Below are 16,387 nucleotides of genomic sequence, written 5' to 3' on the forward strand. Positions count from 1 at the left end.
CAAAGTTTTTAATGCACACACAAAACATAAAAGAAAATCCGGATAATTTATGGGGTTCGTTCAAGAAACTATCAAGAAATCAAAATTATCAATTTACAAATTCATTATTAATGAGAGGTTACAAGACAAACTCTTGTAATTTTGTTTATAATACATCAATTTTAATGAACGACCCTTGCTGTCATGACAATAACAATCATGGTAAAAAAGAGGAAAAAGAAGATGAAGAATGTACAATTACACCTTGTTGCAGACCGTTTAGACTTCAAAAAAAACATCCGTTTGCAATGAAGAAAAAAAAGGAAAAATGTGAAACTAAGGAAAAACCAAAATAAACTTTGTAATAAGTGCATTAAAAAAAAAAAAAAAAAAAACTAAATAAAGCTATTAATTCTTTTCATTCATGTTTAAAAAATAAAAAATTAATTTTTTTTCTTTAAGGGTAGCAAATAACATCTACAATATTAACCCCTAGCTAACCCATTCTCACAATATGATCTAAATAAAAATCATAATAAATTCTTTCTAGAATATTTTTATCAGTGATAAAATTATAATTAATTTTTGATAATAATAAAAAGATCAGAAAAAAAAGAAAAAACTATTTTTGTTGTGCCAACAAAAAGTTTTTTTATTGAATTTTTTTTTTTTTATTTATAAAAAAGATTCATTCAAGTCAAATTTTTTTTTTTTTTTTTTTTTTTTTTATGGAGTCATCATGATTTTAAGAATTAATGACTGACTATTCTTCATCCAAAAAATCACATTCGTCATCTTTACATTTCTTCATCATTTTTTCTTTTTCTTTGTATTTATCTTTTTTACCACTTTTGTCCATTCGTACCCGGGAAGGACCGCTCAGTTCTATGGGCGTTTGGCAACGACATGGACATTCGGGGCATTCAGGTGCACCGGTAGCTTTTTTCGGCTTAGGGCATACATTATTTTTTCTTCCCTTTCCCTTGGCTTTTTTGCAATTAACTAATCTGAATCCCAATGTGGATAAACTAATTTTACCTAAGAATGGCTCCAAAAAAAAACTATTGTAAATTCTGTCCAAAGACAAATTGTTTTTGAATGAAAAATCAGGAATTGACACGTGGCCATTAGGTATTGAATATTGTATATCTGAATGTAAAAATTTTTTCTCTGCACGAAATGGAGCTTGATGATGGCGTGTATGGCTTAATATTTGCTTAGAAACATTGGCAAATTGTCTTATCATTTTTAACAATTTATTATACTTGAACGAACCTGAAGGAGGAGTATTTAATATAAACAATCGAATTTAACAACCGGAAATATAAAATCAAATTATCCAATCAATTGCCTGTCATTATTCGGTAAATTTTGAAAATTTGTTTAACGAAATCACAAAAAAAAATTATTTTCTTTTAGATTTTTTTTTTTTTTTTTTTTTAAATTGACACCATATTTAAAATTTTAAAACACTCATTTGTCACTTAAAAAAATTTAAAAAAAAAATATATTTCGAATTTTATAGATAGTCGACAGCATCGCATTATACACTACGAAAACAATTATTTTAAAACTTTACCAAACAAAATCGTTATTTTTATCTTATTATTATTGATTATAAATTCAAATTTAAAATTTTAACGTTATTTTTAAGCCACCGCGAGACCTTAAAAACTCAACCAATTATTTTAATACTAATTTCCGTAAAAAAAAATTATTATTTTAATTTTTACTTGAATAATTTAATACTAAAGGTCTTGCATTAATACCGAAAGCGAAATTAAAATTGAATTATGGGCATGACAAAATAAAAATTTTTTAACGAGAAAGATTATTTCCATCAATTGAGAGTATAATTGAGTAATTAATTGTTTATATAATAATTTCTCTCTTTTCATTATAAGTGACAAAGTTCCAAAATTCTAAAAATTTAAATTTGACGTAAATTTCAAAAGGATAATGTTATCAAAACAAAAAAATAATTTGAATTTTTTAAAAAGAAATTTGAATAAAAAATTATGAAATAAAATTTTTTTTTGGTGGAAAAAAAAAAAATGTTGGCAAATTTTAAAAAAATTGGACAAATTGCTTTACATATACCATCTATAAATGGTTGGGGCACTGTTGGCCCCATAACTAAGAATAATTTACCCAATAACATATGCAAAAATTTCATGAGTAGTGATTGTGACAAAAAAAAATTGCCATGCCCTTGTAAGCCAGCTTTCAAAATAAGGAAATATAAAAAAAAAAAACCTGGAAGATGTGAAGAAGTCATAGGTTGTCCTACAATAAAACATAAGTGTACAGAAGGCCAATGTGAAAGATCTAAAGAAAAAAAACCTGATTCTTAAAAAAAAAAGAAGCAATTTTAACAGAAACAATTTAGCAAGAATAGAACAGAATAAATTTTTTAAGTGTATTAAATTTTTCAGTCATGTAAATGTTACTTTTTGTTTAAATCTTTAAAGTAAATTATTTGGAAGAAGCATTACTACTGTTTGTTCTGTTTACACCTGGACGAATGGGACTTTCTCATATATTTTTTTTTGTTTTTTGAATATGTAATTCCACATTTGGACATTTTTACATAAACACATGCATATTTTTAGGTGTAAATATATGTAAAAATATATTTACACCAGAATATTGATAAAAAAAAAAAAAAAAATAAGAAACTTACCCAAAATATACTTCTTCAAAGTAGTAAAAGGCCATGAGCAGGTAACGTAAACGCACAAGTTCATTTTTCCCAAATATTAATGCACGAACTTTATTATCTTTCCATCCGGTTAAAAATGTATTTATATTATCATTGTTGACATTAACAATTAACTTGTATGGAAATTTACTTTTAATAAAATTTACAATTCTCTGAATGTTAAATTGATGATCTTTAAATGTATAAACTTTTCCTTCAATAAGAAGAATTAATGTTGGCACAAATGAAATTCCACATTTCTTTGCCAATGATTTTTCCTCTTCACTATCCACAGTAGCCATTTCAACTCCTATAGGTTCTAATTCTTCTATCATTTTTTTCCAAATAGAACTAATTTTAACACACTTAATGCACCAATCTGAATAAAATAGGAGTAAGTGTGGGATTTTATAACTTTTTGGTAATAGATTGTTTTCAAAAGCTTTCGCAGTGATGGATAACTTATGATAAAGAAAAATTTTAGGATTGTGATTATAATATTGAAAATCATTTGGGAAAGTAAATATGTCTTCGAATAAATCAAAATCCTCAAATTGATATGGACGATGATTTTTGTGATTACTATCAGGTTTTATAATACCATGAAGATCATATTCCTTTCTACGTTCCGGATCACTCAGAAGCTGAAAAAATAATTATAAAATTATAATGATTATACATAATTATATTTTCCTGATAAAGTAATATTTTATCAAATCATATCATTCTAATAAAGCTTTTAACTCAAATTGCTTTACATAAATATTTGTGACAGAAAAATGTATAAAATATTATTAATTCATTGAAAAAAGTAATTGCATTGGAACAAAGAAGAGACAATAATTTTTTTTTTAATTTTATGAATAAAATTTTGGTATCTCACCTCATAAGCTTGAGTTATTTCAACAAATTTACTGGCAGCTTTTGGATCATCATTTTTATCTGGATGCCTGTGAAAAAAAAAAAGAAAAGAAATTTAATTTTTCTTATTTTATGTAAAAAGCATAAAAAATAAACAAAGTTCGTATAATTGGCAAATATTTAAAGTATGCAAAAAAGTGTTTTTTTTTTTTTTTGTTTTAAATTATAAATAGTAGTAGTACCATTCTTTGGCAAGTTTTTTATAAGCCTTCCTCAATTCTTGTGCAGTAAATGATTTTGTCGCTCCCAAAATTTTATATGGATCATCTAATGGGCCTAAGCCATTTGATAAAATTAATGATAAAATACTAAGCAGTAAAAGTTCCCATTTCATGATTAACATTTTTTTTTTTTAATTAAAGACTGTAATCTTTAATGAATTTAAAAAATGTTTTACTAAATTTACACGTTAAAATTGTTATTGATCGTAACGACATTATTGCTGTTGAAGCATCCATTCCTGAATGGTGGACTCAACAGTTTTGCCAAATTTAATAATGTTACAAAACCTCTCATATGTTTAAAAAAAATTAATAATGATGTAAAAAAATGAAAACCTTAATTAAAAATTTATGCTATTAAATTTTAAAACTTTTTCTTTGTTTTAAAAAAAAAAAAAAGGCTCTAATACATAAATTATATTTTATTTTACATTATTTTACAAATAATTATTTTAAAAACAAGACATTTTTTTTTTTAAAATTTTCTTTAATTTTAATTATAAAATTGATATAATAAAAATTTTAACGTTCAATTTATAATTTTCTTGAATTGATTGAAAGAGCGAGTTATTTTTTTTATTATTTGCCATTTATTTTTTTTTTTTTTTTTGTAATAAACGTTCAAGAGTTGGCATTACAGTTAAATCGAAGAAGGATATTTGATGTGAAACTTCATACTGTTTAACATTTTACCACGTAAGTTTTAAACTTACAAGTAAAAATTTTATACATTTTTTATTTTAAAGTTTTTTAAATGAAATTTGTACCTTATTTATGTGAGGCTTAATTTTATTTTCATAAATTTTTCTATTTATGTTGTAGATGCTTTTAAAATGTAAACTAACGGTAGCACAGTTGCATAAATTTAGGCAACGCCTTTTGTTTACTGTTGTTTTAATTTCAGGTATCTTATCATTAATTTTTTTTTTGTTGATGCCGATCACGAAATTAATACGTGTATTAACTAATAATGATTTAGTATAATACAATTTTTTTAAAAAAAAAAGGACCTATTAAAAAAAATACTTAATTAAAAAAAAAAAAAAACTGCTTCAACGTATTGACGAAATATGGAATTATGATATTTAAAATAATTAAAATTATAAAAAGTTTATATTGAATAAAAGCGGTTAAGATATAGTTTTATGCATTTTCAGTTTCAAATATTCACCTTCCAAATAAAAATGTCCAAAAAAACAGTTACACAGCAACCTGCATTACATAAAGTAATTATGGTGGGAAGTGGAGGAGTAGGAAAATCTGCACTTACACTTCAATTTATGTATGATGAATTTGTTGAAGATTATGAACCTACAAAAGCTGATTCATATAGAAAAAAAGTCGTATTAGATGCAGAGAATGTTCAAATTGATATTTTGGATACTGCAGGACAAGAAGATTATGCTGCTATAAGGTGTACTTAATTTTAATGATTTACTTTTAAAATTTCACCAAGATAAAATTAACAAAAATTTAATATTTCCTACTTGAAACTTATTCTAAAAAAAAATCAATGCAATTGCTTGAGAATTAAATCGTTCTATTGAAAAAGGTTTTCTTACTCTATAGAAATCTAGAAAAAGTTAATAAAATTTTTTTTTATAAATCAAATATTTTTAAACTTGAAAGTTTTGATAAAGTACATTTTTGATAAAATTTCTTAAAAATGAATATGCAAATTTTTATTTCAATTAACATATTTATTTTAATTTTAAAAAAAATACTTATTATCAAGGTTACATTTTTTGCTAAAGATGTCTTTTTAGTGTTGTTCTAATAAGTACTAATGTTTAAAAATGTCTCCTCTCATATGATAATACATTCTATAGTATGCTTATGAATATACATTTTTTTTAAGATGAATTATGTTTTGATTTGCAATTATAAATAATTCCCTTGTATAGTATTTTAATTACTTAATGTTATTTTTCAAAGACTAAAGAAGATTATCATTATTAATTTAGTTACAATGATTTTAATATGTATCTTGCATGTTTCAGAGATAATTATTTTCGAAGTGGAGAAGGATTTTTATTTGTTTTTTCAATAACTGAGGAAGATAGCTTCCAAGCAACTCAAGATTTTAGAGAACAAATTCTTAGAGTGAAAAATGAAGAAAGTATTCCATTTTTACTTGTTGGAAATAAGTGTGATTTAGAGGATAAGAGAAAGGTTTCTTATGCTGAAGCAAAAAATAGAGCTGATCAATGGGGTGTACCTTATGTTGAAACATCCGCCAAAACCAGGGAAAATGTCGATAAGGTATTATTTTAAAAAAAACCTTTCATGAAGTTTATATTAGATTATGAAACTAATTTAAATATTTTTGACAATATTAATTTTAACCAAATGTTAGGAATTGCATTTTGTGGTTCTTTAACTTTAATTATAGTAAATAATTTCATTTTTTCATTGTTTGCTTTTGTTATTATTACTATTTGATAAATGTAAAAATTTAATGACTTACCTCACAAAATGTATACTCGTACACTTTTTTGTCCAACTTGAAGTAACAGCCAGGTTGTAAAAAATTCTTGATTATAAGATGTATTACACAAACTATAAGATGTTATCCCTGTAAAAAAAAAAAAAAAACATTTTTTAAGTTAGAATCATATAGTATTTTAAGCTATTATAGGGGAAATGATTTTATAATCAAATCTTCTTAATCTGAACTAATAAAAAATAAAATGGTTAATGAAAGATTTGAAAAAAAGTTTTATTAACAAAATAATTTTTGTAAATTAAAGTGCATTAATAATAATCTTGTTTAAATCTTTTAGTTTACTTCATAAATTTTTCTACTTAGTAATTACTCGACTTAAATTATAAAGACAATGTTATTTATCATTATTATCTTTGTATTATTTCCATTAATTAATCATTAAAATGAATCGTTAACTAAAATTATCTATTTAAAAAAATTAAAAGGCTAATTATTTATAATTTTTTATAATTATCATTATTATTTGTTTTTTTTTTTTTGTTTTTTCACTGAAAAAAAAAATTTTTTGATTTTAATTCCAGGTATTTTTTGATTTAATGAGAGAAATAAGGTCTCGTAAAATAGAAGAAAACAAATCAAATGTTGGAAAAGGAAAGGACAAAAGTAAAAGAAAAGAATTTAAATGTATAATTTTATAGGTAAGAAGTATCATTGATATAAATAAATATTATTAATGTATACAATTAACTTTTAAGTAATATTACACAATGTTTTTTCTTTTTAGGATATTTTCATACTTCATAACCACACTACGAAAAGAAAAATTAATTTTGGTCACAATTATTTGAACAAAGTGGAAAAAAAATTTTTTAATCATGTTCTAATTATTATTATGAATCATTTGCTTCCCTTACTGCAAGATTTTATACTACTATGAATAGTAATGTAATTTTTTTTTTTTATCTTTAATAATATCGATTTTCTTTCTTTGTGAGAATTAAATTTTTTTTGCTAATGTTTATGTGAAATATTAAATTTAATTCTCGATAACATTAATATATCTCATTGTTATATGTTTAGTTAAATTTATATTTTAATTACTCTGCCAATTAAAATAGTGCAAAAAAAATGTTTAAAATACTATGTATTTAAAATATTAGTATGGAAAAAAAAAAATTTTTTTCTACCACATTTTTGTATTAAATTAAAAAATATTTACATAAATATTTTTTATCATTAATTATCTTTTAATTTATTAAGTATTATGCCTATATAATATATATTTATATAACTTTGGGTGCCTTTTTTTTATATTTAACAAAAAAAATTTTTCTTTTTTATCGCTTACTCTTCAACAAAATCTTTTAGTTTCTCTCTATTTAGATGTTCAACATTGATTTAAAAATTATAAATAAAAAAATTCAAGTATTTTTAGAAGAAAAATGATAAAATGAGATATAAATGCTAGATTTTGAAGCGAACAACAGTAGGAACCCTAATAATTATATCAATAATTTTCTGAATGTTAACATAAATTAATTTTAAAGTGATTTTATTGAAACAAAATTTATGTTACTCAAGGTTAAGTAAAATTCATATAATTTGAATTATAATCCCCATTTTAAGTAAATATTAAGTTTTAATATCATGTTTATGACTTGATATTGTAATGAGCAGATTTTAAAATGACATTTATAAAAAAATCCCAACATTTCAGTACTAAAAATTTCCATTGTTCATGCATTAAATATGAACACAGATTAATTGAAAAAAAAAAAAAAGAAAAATGATTAAAACTTTTACCTGTTACAATTTATTTGTGTCAATTTATGTAATAGTTATTTTAAAAAAATATAATATGTACATTATATTCGTATAAAAGTCGATCACAAAATTTCAAACTGAAATTTATAAAAACCATTTGCTTCGAACGTTATTTTTGTGCGTTTTATTTTTCGTGTCAACAGAAAACGATTGTCGTAATAATTATCTTTTTTTTTTTACTTATAAAAATAATATTCACGTAATTTTTTGAAACTAAAAAATTTAGTCATATTTTCAATGAAAATTTACAAAAATTATATTTAAAATAACAAAAAATAAATTTCAAAAATTTTTTTCAATTATCCATAAAATAAGGCTGACCGTTGTTGCTTATTCTTTTCGTTAATATTTCTACACCTGTATCCGTTACTAATAACGTCTGCTCAAATTGAGCAGATAAAAGACCATCAGCAGTTACAGCCGTCCAAGAATCAGGCCACATTTCATCCCTCCACGTTCCTTGACTTATCATTGGTTCAATTGTAAAACAATGTCCAGGTTTCATTATTCCAACAGCTTTGTTTTCTGCATTAAATAAAAAGTTAGAAGAAGGAAAAAAAATTGTGAAATAATTTTGAAAAAAAAAACTCATAAATTCCCTTACTTGCATAATGTGGTATATTTGGAGCGGTGTGAAACAATTTATGAATACCATGACCACAATAACTTTTAACAACAGAAAATCCATTGGCTTGGGCATGTTTTTGAATTATATTACCTATTTCTCTGTATTTTTCTCCAGGTTTCACTGAAACAATTTTAATCACATTATTAAAGAAAAAAAATTTGTACATATGACCAAATAAACTTTAACGATAAAATGTAAGGATAATAAAATTGTTCATTTCTTAAAACAGTTTAGCATACATTTAATATTTTTTATTAATGATGTATTTTATAGCCTTAAACAATCAGTAACTTTTTAAATACAACTTACTTTATTAAAAACAAATTAAAAGCATAAAAAAATAAAAATATAATTTTTTTTTGAGATTTTGTTTAATTTTTAAAATGAGATAAATACTACCTGCTCAATTCCTTTTTGAAGGCATTCCCAAGTAATTTTTGTCAGCTTTCTACCGATTTCCGGAACATCCCCAACTAAAAATGTTTCATTTAAATCGCCGTGATAACCCCTATGATATACAGTTACATCGACTAAAAGAAATAATTGATACAAAAATTAATTAAAAAAAAAAAACAGCAAAAATTTTTCAAAGTTCACTAACTAAAGTTGAAACATTTAAAGCAATTTATTTTATGCAAATTTATAATTTTATTATTATTAAAAACTTACCATTACATATATCTCCATCTTGCAGAGGCCTTAAATCGGGGATTCCATGGCAAATAACCTCATTTATAGAAGTACAACAAGATTTTGGAAATTGATAATAATTCAATGGAGATGGATAGCATTCTCTTTCAATGCAAGCTTCATGAACTATTTTATCAATTTCATCAGTGGTTACACCAACCTTGATAATTTTTGCTGCTTCCTCCAAAACTTCCCTACCAAGCTTGAAATAAAATTTAAATTTAGTAAATAATTTTAATTTTTTACTCAAACCATTCATAAAATACAAAAATACCTTGCATGCAACTTTCATTCCTTCTATTTCTTCATCATTTAATATTTTAATCTGAGCTGACCCTTTAGAAGCAAGTTCACTAATGGGAGAACCTGTTGGATGATCAGCATAATCAGGCCTCGGTATCGTGGGGGGTACTATTCTACAAGATGTTTGAGGATATGGTCTAAGTTTTCCTGTGAATTTATAATTAGGCCATGGAGTGTATGAATCATCTTGAGATATTGAACTATTAGCACCTTCTGCAAAAAAAAAAAGTATAAATAAATTTAATATTAAAAATATGTGGCTCTATAAAACTATATAAATTATTTAACTTTTCAAGTTAATCACATGGCAGAGTAAATTAATGATTGTAATCATTTTTTAAATTATGCAAGACATTACAAAATTTTTTTTTTAATAAAAAAAATTGAATAAAATTAAAAGAATAAACATAAAAAAAATAAGTTATCATTTCTAAAAGTGAAAGTTTAAAAAAATATATTAAATTCAAAGTAATTATAAGAAAAATTAAGGGAACACTTACTTGCAATTTTATGAAGAAGTTTATGGCTTTTCCAAGTTCCCTTGAAACAATCCTGTAATTTTATTTTTTTATTAAAATCTAAAAATTTAATAAATAAATTTTTAAATACAATATATTCAAAAAAAAAAAATTGTATTTAATTAATTAAATTAATATTTAATATGAATTTTGAAGAAAACCGTTGGTTAGAAGTTTCACACTTTTTCCCTAAATTACCACTTATAAATAAATATTTTAAAATACGATGGGTAAGGACAAACCTGTGAGCAAAAAAAAGAACCTTGAATCCCAAGCTTTATACAAGAAGGACATTGTAATTTTGCAACAGAACTGCATCCAGGTGTATCGCAAATCCTTGAGTCGAGGGACGTCATTTTCAAAATAAGCAGAAAGCTTTAAGAAACTCAAGGAGGCATTTATTATTTCCGCTTTTCTAAGTGAGTGACCTGTTTTTTCTTCAAATTATATTTGAGTGAACTCTATAATTTTTGTTAATTAATGTACTTAAAATAAATTAAAATCAAGTTTAAGTGTAATTTTTGATAACTCAAAAGTTAAATAATTTCATGTACAATGGTGGATAGCGAAGAATATACGGATTTTAGTTCGCAATTCCTCGATTCAATATTAGAAGTTGAAATGAAAGAGGATGACATAGAAATTGATATTCCTAAAAATGAAGAAACCATTGTCAGTTCTAGAAAATTACCACCTATACCTACTTTTGATCTGCAAATGCAAACTTTTAATTATAGAAATGCTGGGAATAGTTTGCTTATTCCAAAAGAAATTCCTAATACAACATTAAAAATACCAGTGCCCGAAGCAAATTCAGTAGTAGTTACATCAGGAAATAAATGCTTAGCTGCAGTGTCAGAAAATGTCAAAGAAGTATTACCTGTACAAATGTATCCTGTTAATACTACTGAGAACAATTTTTTATCCAGTTGTGTTGCCCCAAAATTAAAAACAAATATTATTCCTTCAGTTGATGTTAACAGTAGTAGTTATACAGATAAAATATTAATGACTAAATTTCTCAAAAAACTTTTTAAACCAGAATACACTAAACATGTTTTTGTTCAAAAAGATAACCCAAATGATGCTTTAAAACTAAAAAAAGAAGAAATGGATTTTTACAAAGCATGTTTTAAAGGTTAATATTTAAAAACATTTTTATATAATTTTACTTAAAATATTTTTTAAGTTATATATTTTTTATATAGTTTATTTAACTAATACATATTTGTCATTTTTTTAATTATTGAGATTGAATAGCCTCATTAAAAAAATTATAGCTTTGATAATAATAAAAAAAAAAAAAACTCAAAACAATGATGTTTTATAACATCACAGAATTTATTTTATTTTTGAATTATGTATTATTTATTGAATTAATTCAATAAATAATCAATAATAATTTCTTTTGATATGTTCTTTTTATTTATTCCTTATTTTTATTGACTGAAAAAATATTTTATTTAATTTTTCAGATATATCAAATGTGAGGCTTTGCAAACTTCATTGCACAATATGTAACAAACATTTGGGTTGCAGTTTAAATGTTGAAGCAAAATTAGTGTACATAAGATGCTAAAAGTTTTAGCATGTAAATCATGTTCTAGATTTTATGGAGATGGAAATTTTCCCTGTGATAACAGTGATAATAGTGAAACATATTGTAGATGGTGTGGTCAAGGTGGAAATTTAATTTGTTGTAATTTTTGCCAAAAAGTTTTTTGCAAGGTAATTTTTATATTTACTTTTAATTGTAAGAAATGGTGCAGACAACTGATAACAATTAATATACTGTTTTAAATTTATTTAAATAAATTAAAGATTTCTATAAGTAATTATTACATCTGCACACAAAAATTTTTTATTGTTATTGAAAATAAAATCGATAAAAATTCAAAAAAATGTTTAACAAAACATAAATAAAACTTATTTTCGATTCATATAAAATTTTCGATACATATTATTTTTTGAAATGTCCTTATTAAAAATAATTCTATACTTAACTTTTTTACTTACATAAATTAATGTAATTTTTATATTTTACAGAAATGCATAAGGAGAAATTTTGGGAATTCATTATTAAAATCGATACAAAATGCGACAGAATGGGCTTGTTTTTGCTGTGCTCAGAAGCCTTTATGGCCACATAGAGCTGTTTGTAGGGCATTAACGGAATTCATAAAATTACAGAAGTCTGACCCAAGTGCCTCTCTAAAAGATACATCTGTTTGTTGCAGTAAACCGGATAAAGAGGTTAAAACGTTAATTGAAAACAATGAAATATTGACGCAAAAACAAATTAAAATCAATACCATACCTAAAATCGTTTTTATGCAATTAAATAATAAAAAATGTAACGCGCTCCATTCAAAAGCTACAACTCAAAACGACCAATCCATTTTAAAAAATAACCTCTTATTAAAATCTAAAAACGAAACAAAAAATTTAATGAATCGAAATTCGAAAAGAAATAAAATAAACATTAACAAGAATGAGAAACCGGATTTGATTAAAATACAATCGTCAAATCACACACCGGAAAATACAATATTAAGAAATTTTATTTTAGACAACTATACAAAAAATTTAAACTCTTCAATCCCTCCAACTCAAACCATTCAAAGTCCCGTATTACACGGTGAAACATTGATAACTCCTCCAGGATCCAGAACAACATTAAAACATATCAAATCACCCATACAAAATGATTCCAATAAATCTCATCACACGCCAAAAGTCTTGCTAATTAATCCGACATCAAGTTTAAATGCACCATCTGATATAACAACGGTTACAGTTCCAAATGATGTACAAGGATTAGTATTGAAAATCACACTTCCCGATGGTAAAATACAATATGTAAAATTAATGCAGGAAGAAAAAAAATTATCAACTCTCGAACATAATTTACCAGAGCCTAATTTTAACTCATTAAATAATAAAACATGTTCGACATTTGTTGATGAAATTCTAATGGATTCTCTTAAATTATCAAAAACAATATATGATAAATTTTTACTGTTAAAAGAAAATATAAATTTAAAAACAAAATTATCCGAAGAAAGTTTGATTGTATCACGAGTAAATAAACTTCATAACCTAAATGAAAAAACAATAAATTTATTAAAAGATCTTGATAGTAATCTATTAAAAAAATATGAGGATTGGAAAACTCAAACAGGAATTAGTTTAAGTGATGAAAAAAAATTATTTAAAGAACGAAATGATTCCGACATAGAAATTCTAGAAGAATCTGAATCTAGTTCCTGTCACAAAAAAATAAAAACTGAGATTAAAGAAACGGGAAAAAATAAAAGTTTTAATAAAAGTTGTCAAAGTAGAATAAATAATGTTAAAAATAAATACAAACTCCCCGGGATAACGGTTGTTTCTCATAAAAAAACTGGAAAATTAAAAGATATTTCATCGGTGAAAAGAAAATAAAAATAATTTTCCATGTAATAAATAAAAGCATGGAAATTTCATGTTAAAAAAAAAAACCATCATCACAAATCTTCCTTTCACTTTTTACACTTTCCAATACGTGTAATCCCCCCCTTCCCCATCACCACAATTTAAAAATTTTATTATAATTAATTATAATATAACTTATTTAAAAATAATTCATTGTCTTTGATTAAAAAAAAAAAAAAAATTATTGTATAAAAAAGAATTTGTTATAAAAATTATCAGTGAATTATTTTGTTTTTCCCCCAATTTTATTTATGTATTTATTTAATGGTTCTCAATTTTATTTAAACATTATTATGTTTATAATATTCATTATTGTTTTTGTTTAACTATTTTTAAATAACTTTTAAGAAAATAGTTAATAATATATATAAAATTGGTTTTTATAATTGTTTTTTTTTTTTTAAATCCCCCCATTGAGTAACAAACCTTAAATCTCATCCCTTGCACCCTTGATCAAAAATATTCTTTATTAATATTATTATTATTATTATTAGAAATTATTTGTAATGATATTAATTACATTTTAATAAAAATTAATTATTTTTTTTTTATTAGTGCAAAATCTATAAATAATAATACATTAAATACAAAACTTTGAGTATTTTTAAAACAAAAAGAGTTGGAAAAACCTTATTTTTCCACAATGACGTCATAATTGAACTCCTTATTGCAAAAAAAATGATAATAATAAAATCGCCTAACCAAAAATCAGGATTAGGTTTTGTCAATCAATGAAAAACTCACATCCCGGAAATGAATGGAGAGGAATGGGGAATCCCGGTTAGAATTTTGTTATTAATATCCCTCCATTAATAATCCTTTTAAAACAAAATTATTAATAAATAAAAACATAATAATAATAATAATAATAATAATAATAATAACGACCGATTTTACCGATTGGAAAAAATAATTTTTGATAATTTCATTTATAAAGTGAAACAAACTTGTTAATAAAAAAAAAAAAAAAAAAAAATTTTTAAAAGGATTCGAGAAAAATAAAATAAATAATAATAATAATTCATTATAAGAGAGATTTTGAAAAAAATCTTTTTTTTAATGATTGTGCTGCTCATAAATAAAATATTAAATAAAACTCAAATCAATTTTTTTTTTTTTTTTAAACGGTTATAAGCAATTTTTTTATAAATATATATATATATATATACACTCATTTTGTTTGTTTACGCTTCATATCATGCATACATACATACATACAAACAAACAAACATTCATTAATTTGTTTCTTCATAATAATAATAATAATAATAAATGATTGATAGACTATTCATCGAGGATTTTTTTTTTTTTTTTTTTTTATACAAATTGCACACAAATAGCCTATAAATAAAATCAATTATTAAATAATACACAAACGTAATACATTCAAACAATAAAAATTATAATTAAAAATTCCATTATAAAAAAAAAACCGAAAACATTTTTTTAAGTTTAAATAATTATGTTGTAGGTGTAGGATTTTAATTATTTGTTATATTTTATGTAATCATTTACGTTTTAAAGGCATTTCTGGTAAAAAAAATTTTTGTTTCATCAATTTCCCGCCGAAAAAAAAAAACCAAATGTAAAATACTTGTAAACGCGATGACAAACAACCGTAAATTAAAAATAAATTAATTTTTCCCTTTTCATATTCATATTTAATTTCACTTATGCCCACGCAAAAAAAAAAAAAAAAAAAAAAAAAATGAGCTACTGAAATTTTTTTTTTTTTTTTTTTTTTGAAAGCTAAAATTACCTAAAAAAAAAAAAAAAATTTTTTTGTTTGTTGAAAGAAAAATTAATTTTTTTCCGAATTAATTTTTTCTTCCTTTTTTTCATCTTTTTCTTCAGACAAATCGATAAGTCCGTTTTCTGCTTCGAATTCTTTTAGTACAACATCAAGATTGTATTTTTTTTTATACGTCACAAAGAAATTACGAACGTGGGCTTCCGTTTTAGTTCCGATTATTTCGGCGATTGCTTTAAAATTTTTCCCGTGTTTTCTCACTCCTGAACAATTTAAAATTTTTTTTTCTTCAGCCATTTAGAAAAAAAAAGACATTGCATGTATAAATTTAACTTCTTACCTTGAACGGCTAACATAAGTTCTTCGTTTGTCCAACGAGAATTAATACGGGATATATTTTCCGGAGGACGCAATTCTTGAATGTTTTCATTTAATTTCCTTTTCATACTACTCAACGTTTGCTTGTTATTTTGGACCTGAAATTAAAAAGAAAAAAAATTTTTTATCACGTATATATATATACACGTGTGTGTACACGTAGTCTTGTGTGTTGCATGTATGTATGTACGCACGCACGCACGCATAAGTACATCTTTTAAAATCTTTGATGTGTGATATTAATATTATATAGAAAATAGACGTAGAAAGAGAATCTTATTTTTTTTTTTTTTTTTTTTTACCTGACGCTTAAGAAAAGATATTTCACGATCTAAATTATTAAATAAAATTTGAGAATGTTGCGAAGCCAAAGAAACCAAATCTTCATGGTCAATATGCATTCCTCTAGGAGGTTTAGCTTTTTTTTTGAATACATTATAACTGTGTCTGTCGCGACCTCTCAATGGCCCGACCGTTGGCCGAATGTTTCCAGTTTTTCTGAAATCAATTTCATTTTCCTAGATATCCGTATTTTTTTTTTTTTTTTTTTTTTT

The 16,387-nt window shown here is 23.8% G+C and overlaps 5 protein-coding genes across 5 annotated transcripts in view; 2 read left to right on the forward strand and 3 right to left on the reverse strand.

Moving 5' to 3' along the window:
• Phum_PHUM256640 (uncharacterized protein) overlaps positions 1-3,944 on the reverse strand; it is a gene marked incomplete at both ends in the record, with an annotated part of 10,318 nt that extends 6,374 nt beyond the window's left edge. Inside the window, 3 exons of the mRNA XM_002426440.1 lie at positions 2,663-3,324; positions 3,564-3,630; positions 3,784-3,944. Of these exons, the coding sequence (XP_002426485.1) occupies positions 2,663-3,324; positions 3,564-3,630; positions 3,784-3,944 (890 nt within the window). The remainder of the gene's footprint in view (positions 1-2,662; positions 3,325-3,563; positions 3,631-3,783) is intronic.
• A 1,062-nt stretch (positions 3,945-5,006) lies between these two features.
• Positions 5,007-6,966, forward strand: Phum_PHUM256760 (ral, putative; the record flags this gene model as incomplete). Its single annotated transcript, XM_002426441.1, has 3 exons — positions 5,007-5,236; positions 5,823-6,084; positions 6,850-6,966. 3 exons carry the CDS (start codon positions 5,007-5,009, stop codon positions 6,964-6,966), a joined length of 609 nt encoding a protein of 202 aa, XP_002426486.1.
• Positions 6,967-7,919: 953 nt separating this feature from the next.
• On the reverse strand, positions 7,920-10,587 carry Phum_PHUM256770 (uncharacterized protein; the record flags this gene model as incomplete). Its single annotated transcript, XM_002426442.1, has 9 exons — positions 7,920-7,987; positions 8,414-8,617; positions 8,697-8,840; positions 9,012-9,024; positions 9,120-9,250; positions 9,390-9,612; positions 9,685-9,926; positions 10,214-10,265; positions 10,474-10,587. The coding sequence occupies 9 exons, from the start codon at positions 10,585-10,587 to the stop codon at positions 7,920-7,922; spliced, it is 1,191 nt and encodes a 396-aa protein (XP_002426487.1).
• A 199-nt stretch (positions 10,588-10,786) lies between these two features.
• Positions 10,787-13,675, forward strand: Phum_PHUM256780 (FYVE domain-containing protein, putative; the record flags this gene model as incomplete). Its single annotated transcript, XM_002426443.1, has 5 exons — positions 10,787-11,369; positions 11,707-11,794; positions 11,839-11,959; positions 12,278-13,178; positions 13,362-13,675. The coding sequence occupies 5 exons, from the start codon at positions 10,787-10,789 to the stop codon at positions 13,673-13,675; spliced, it is 2,007 nt and encodes a 668-aa protein (XP_002426488.1).
• Positions 13,676-15,506: 1,831 nt separating this feature from the next.
• Positions 15,507-16,387, reverse strand: part of Phum_PHUM256790 (REST corepressor, putative) — a gene marked incomplete at both ends in the record, with an annotated part of 3,985 nt that continues 3,104 nt past the window's right edge. The window contains 3 exons of the mRNA XM_002426444.1: positions 15,507-15,718; positions 15,796-15,931; positions 16,136-16,351. Coding sequence (XP_002426489.1) covers positions 15,507-15,718; positions 15,796-15,931; positions 16,136-16,351 — 564 coding nt within the window. The remainder of the gene's footprint in view (positions 15,719-15,795; positions 15,932-16,135; positions 16,352-16,387) is intronic.

Source organism: Pediculus humanus, genomic scaffold (genome assembly GCF_000006295.1).
Source record: "Pediculus humanus corporis 1103172107631 genomic scaffold, whole genome shotgun sequence".
Classification (NCBI taxonomy): Eukaryota; Metazoa; Arthropoda; class Insecta; order Psocodea; family Pediculidae; genus Pediculus; species Pediculus humanus.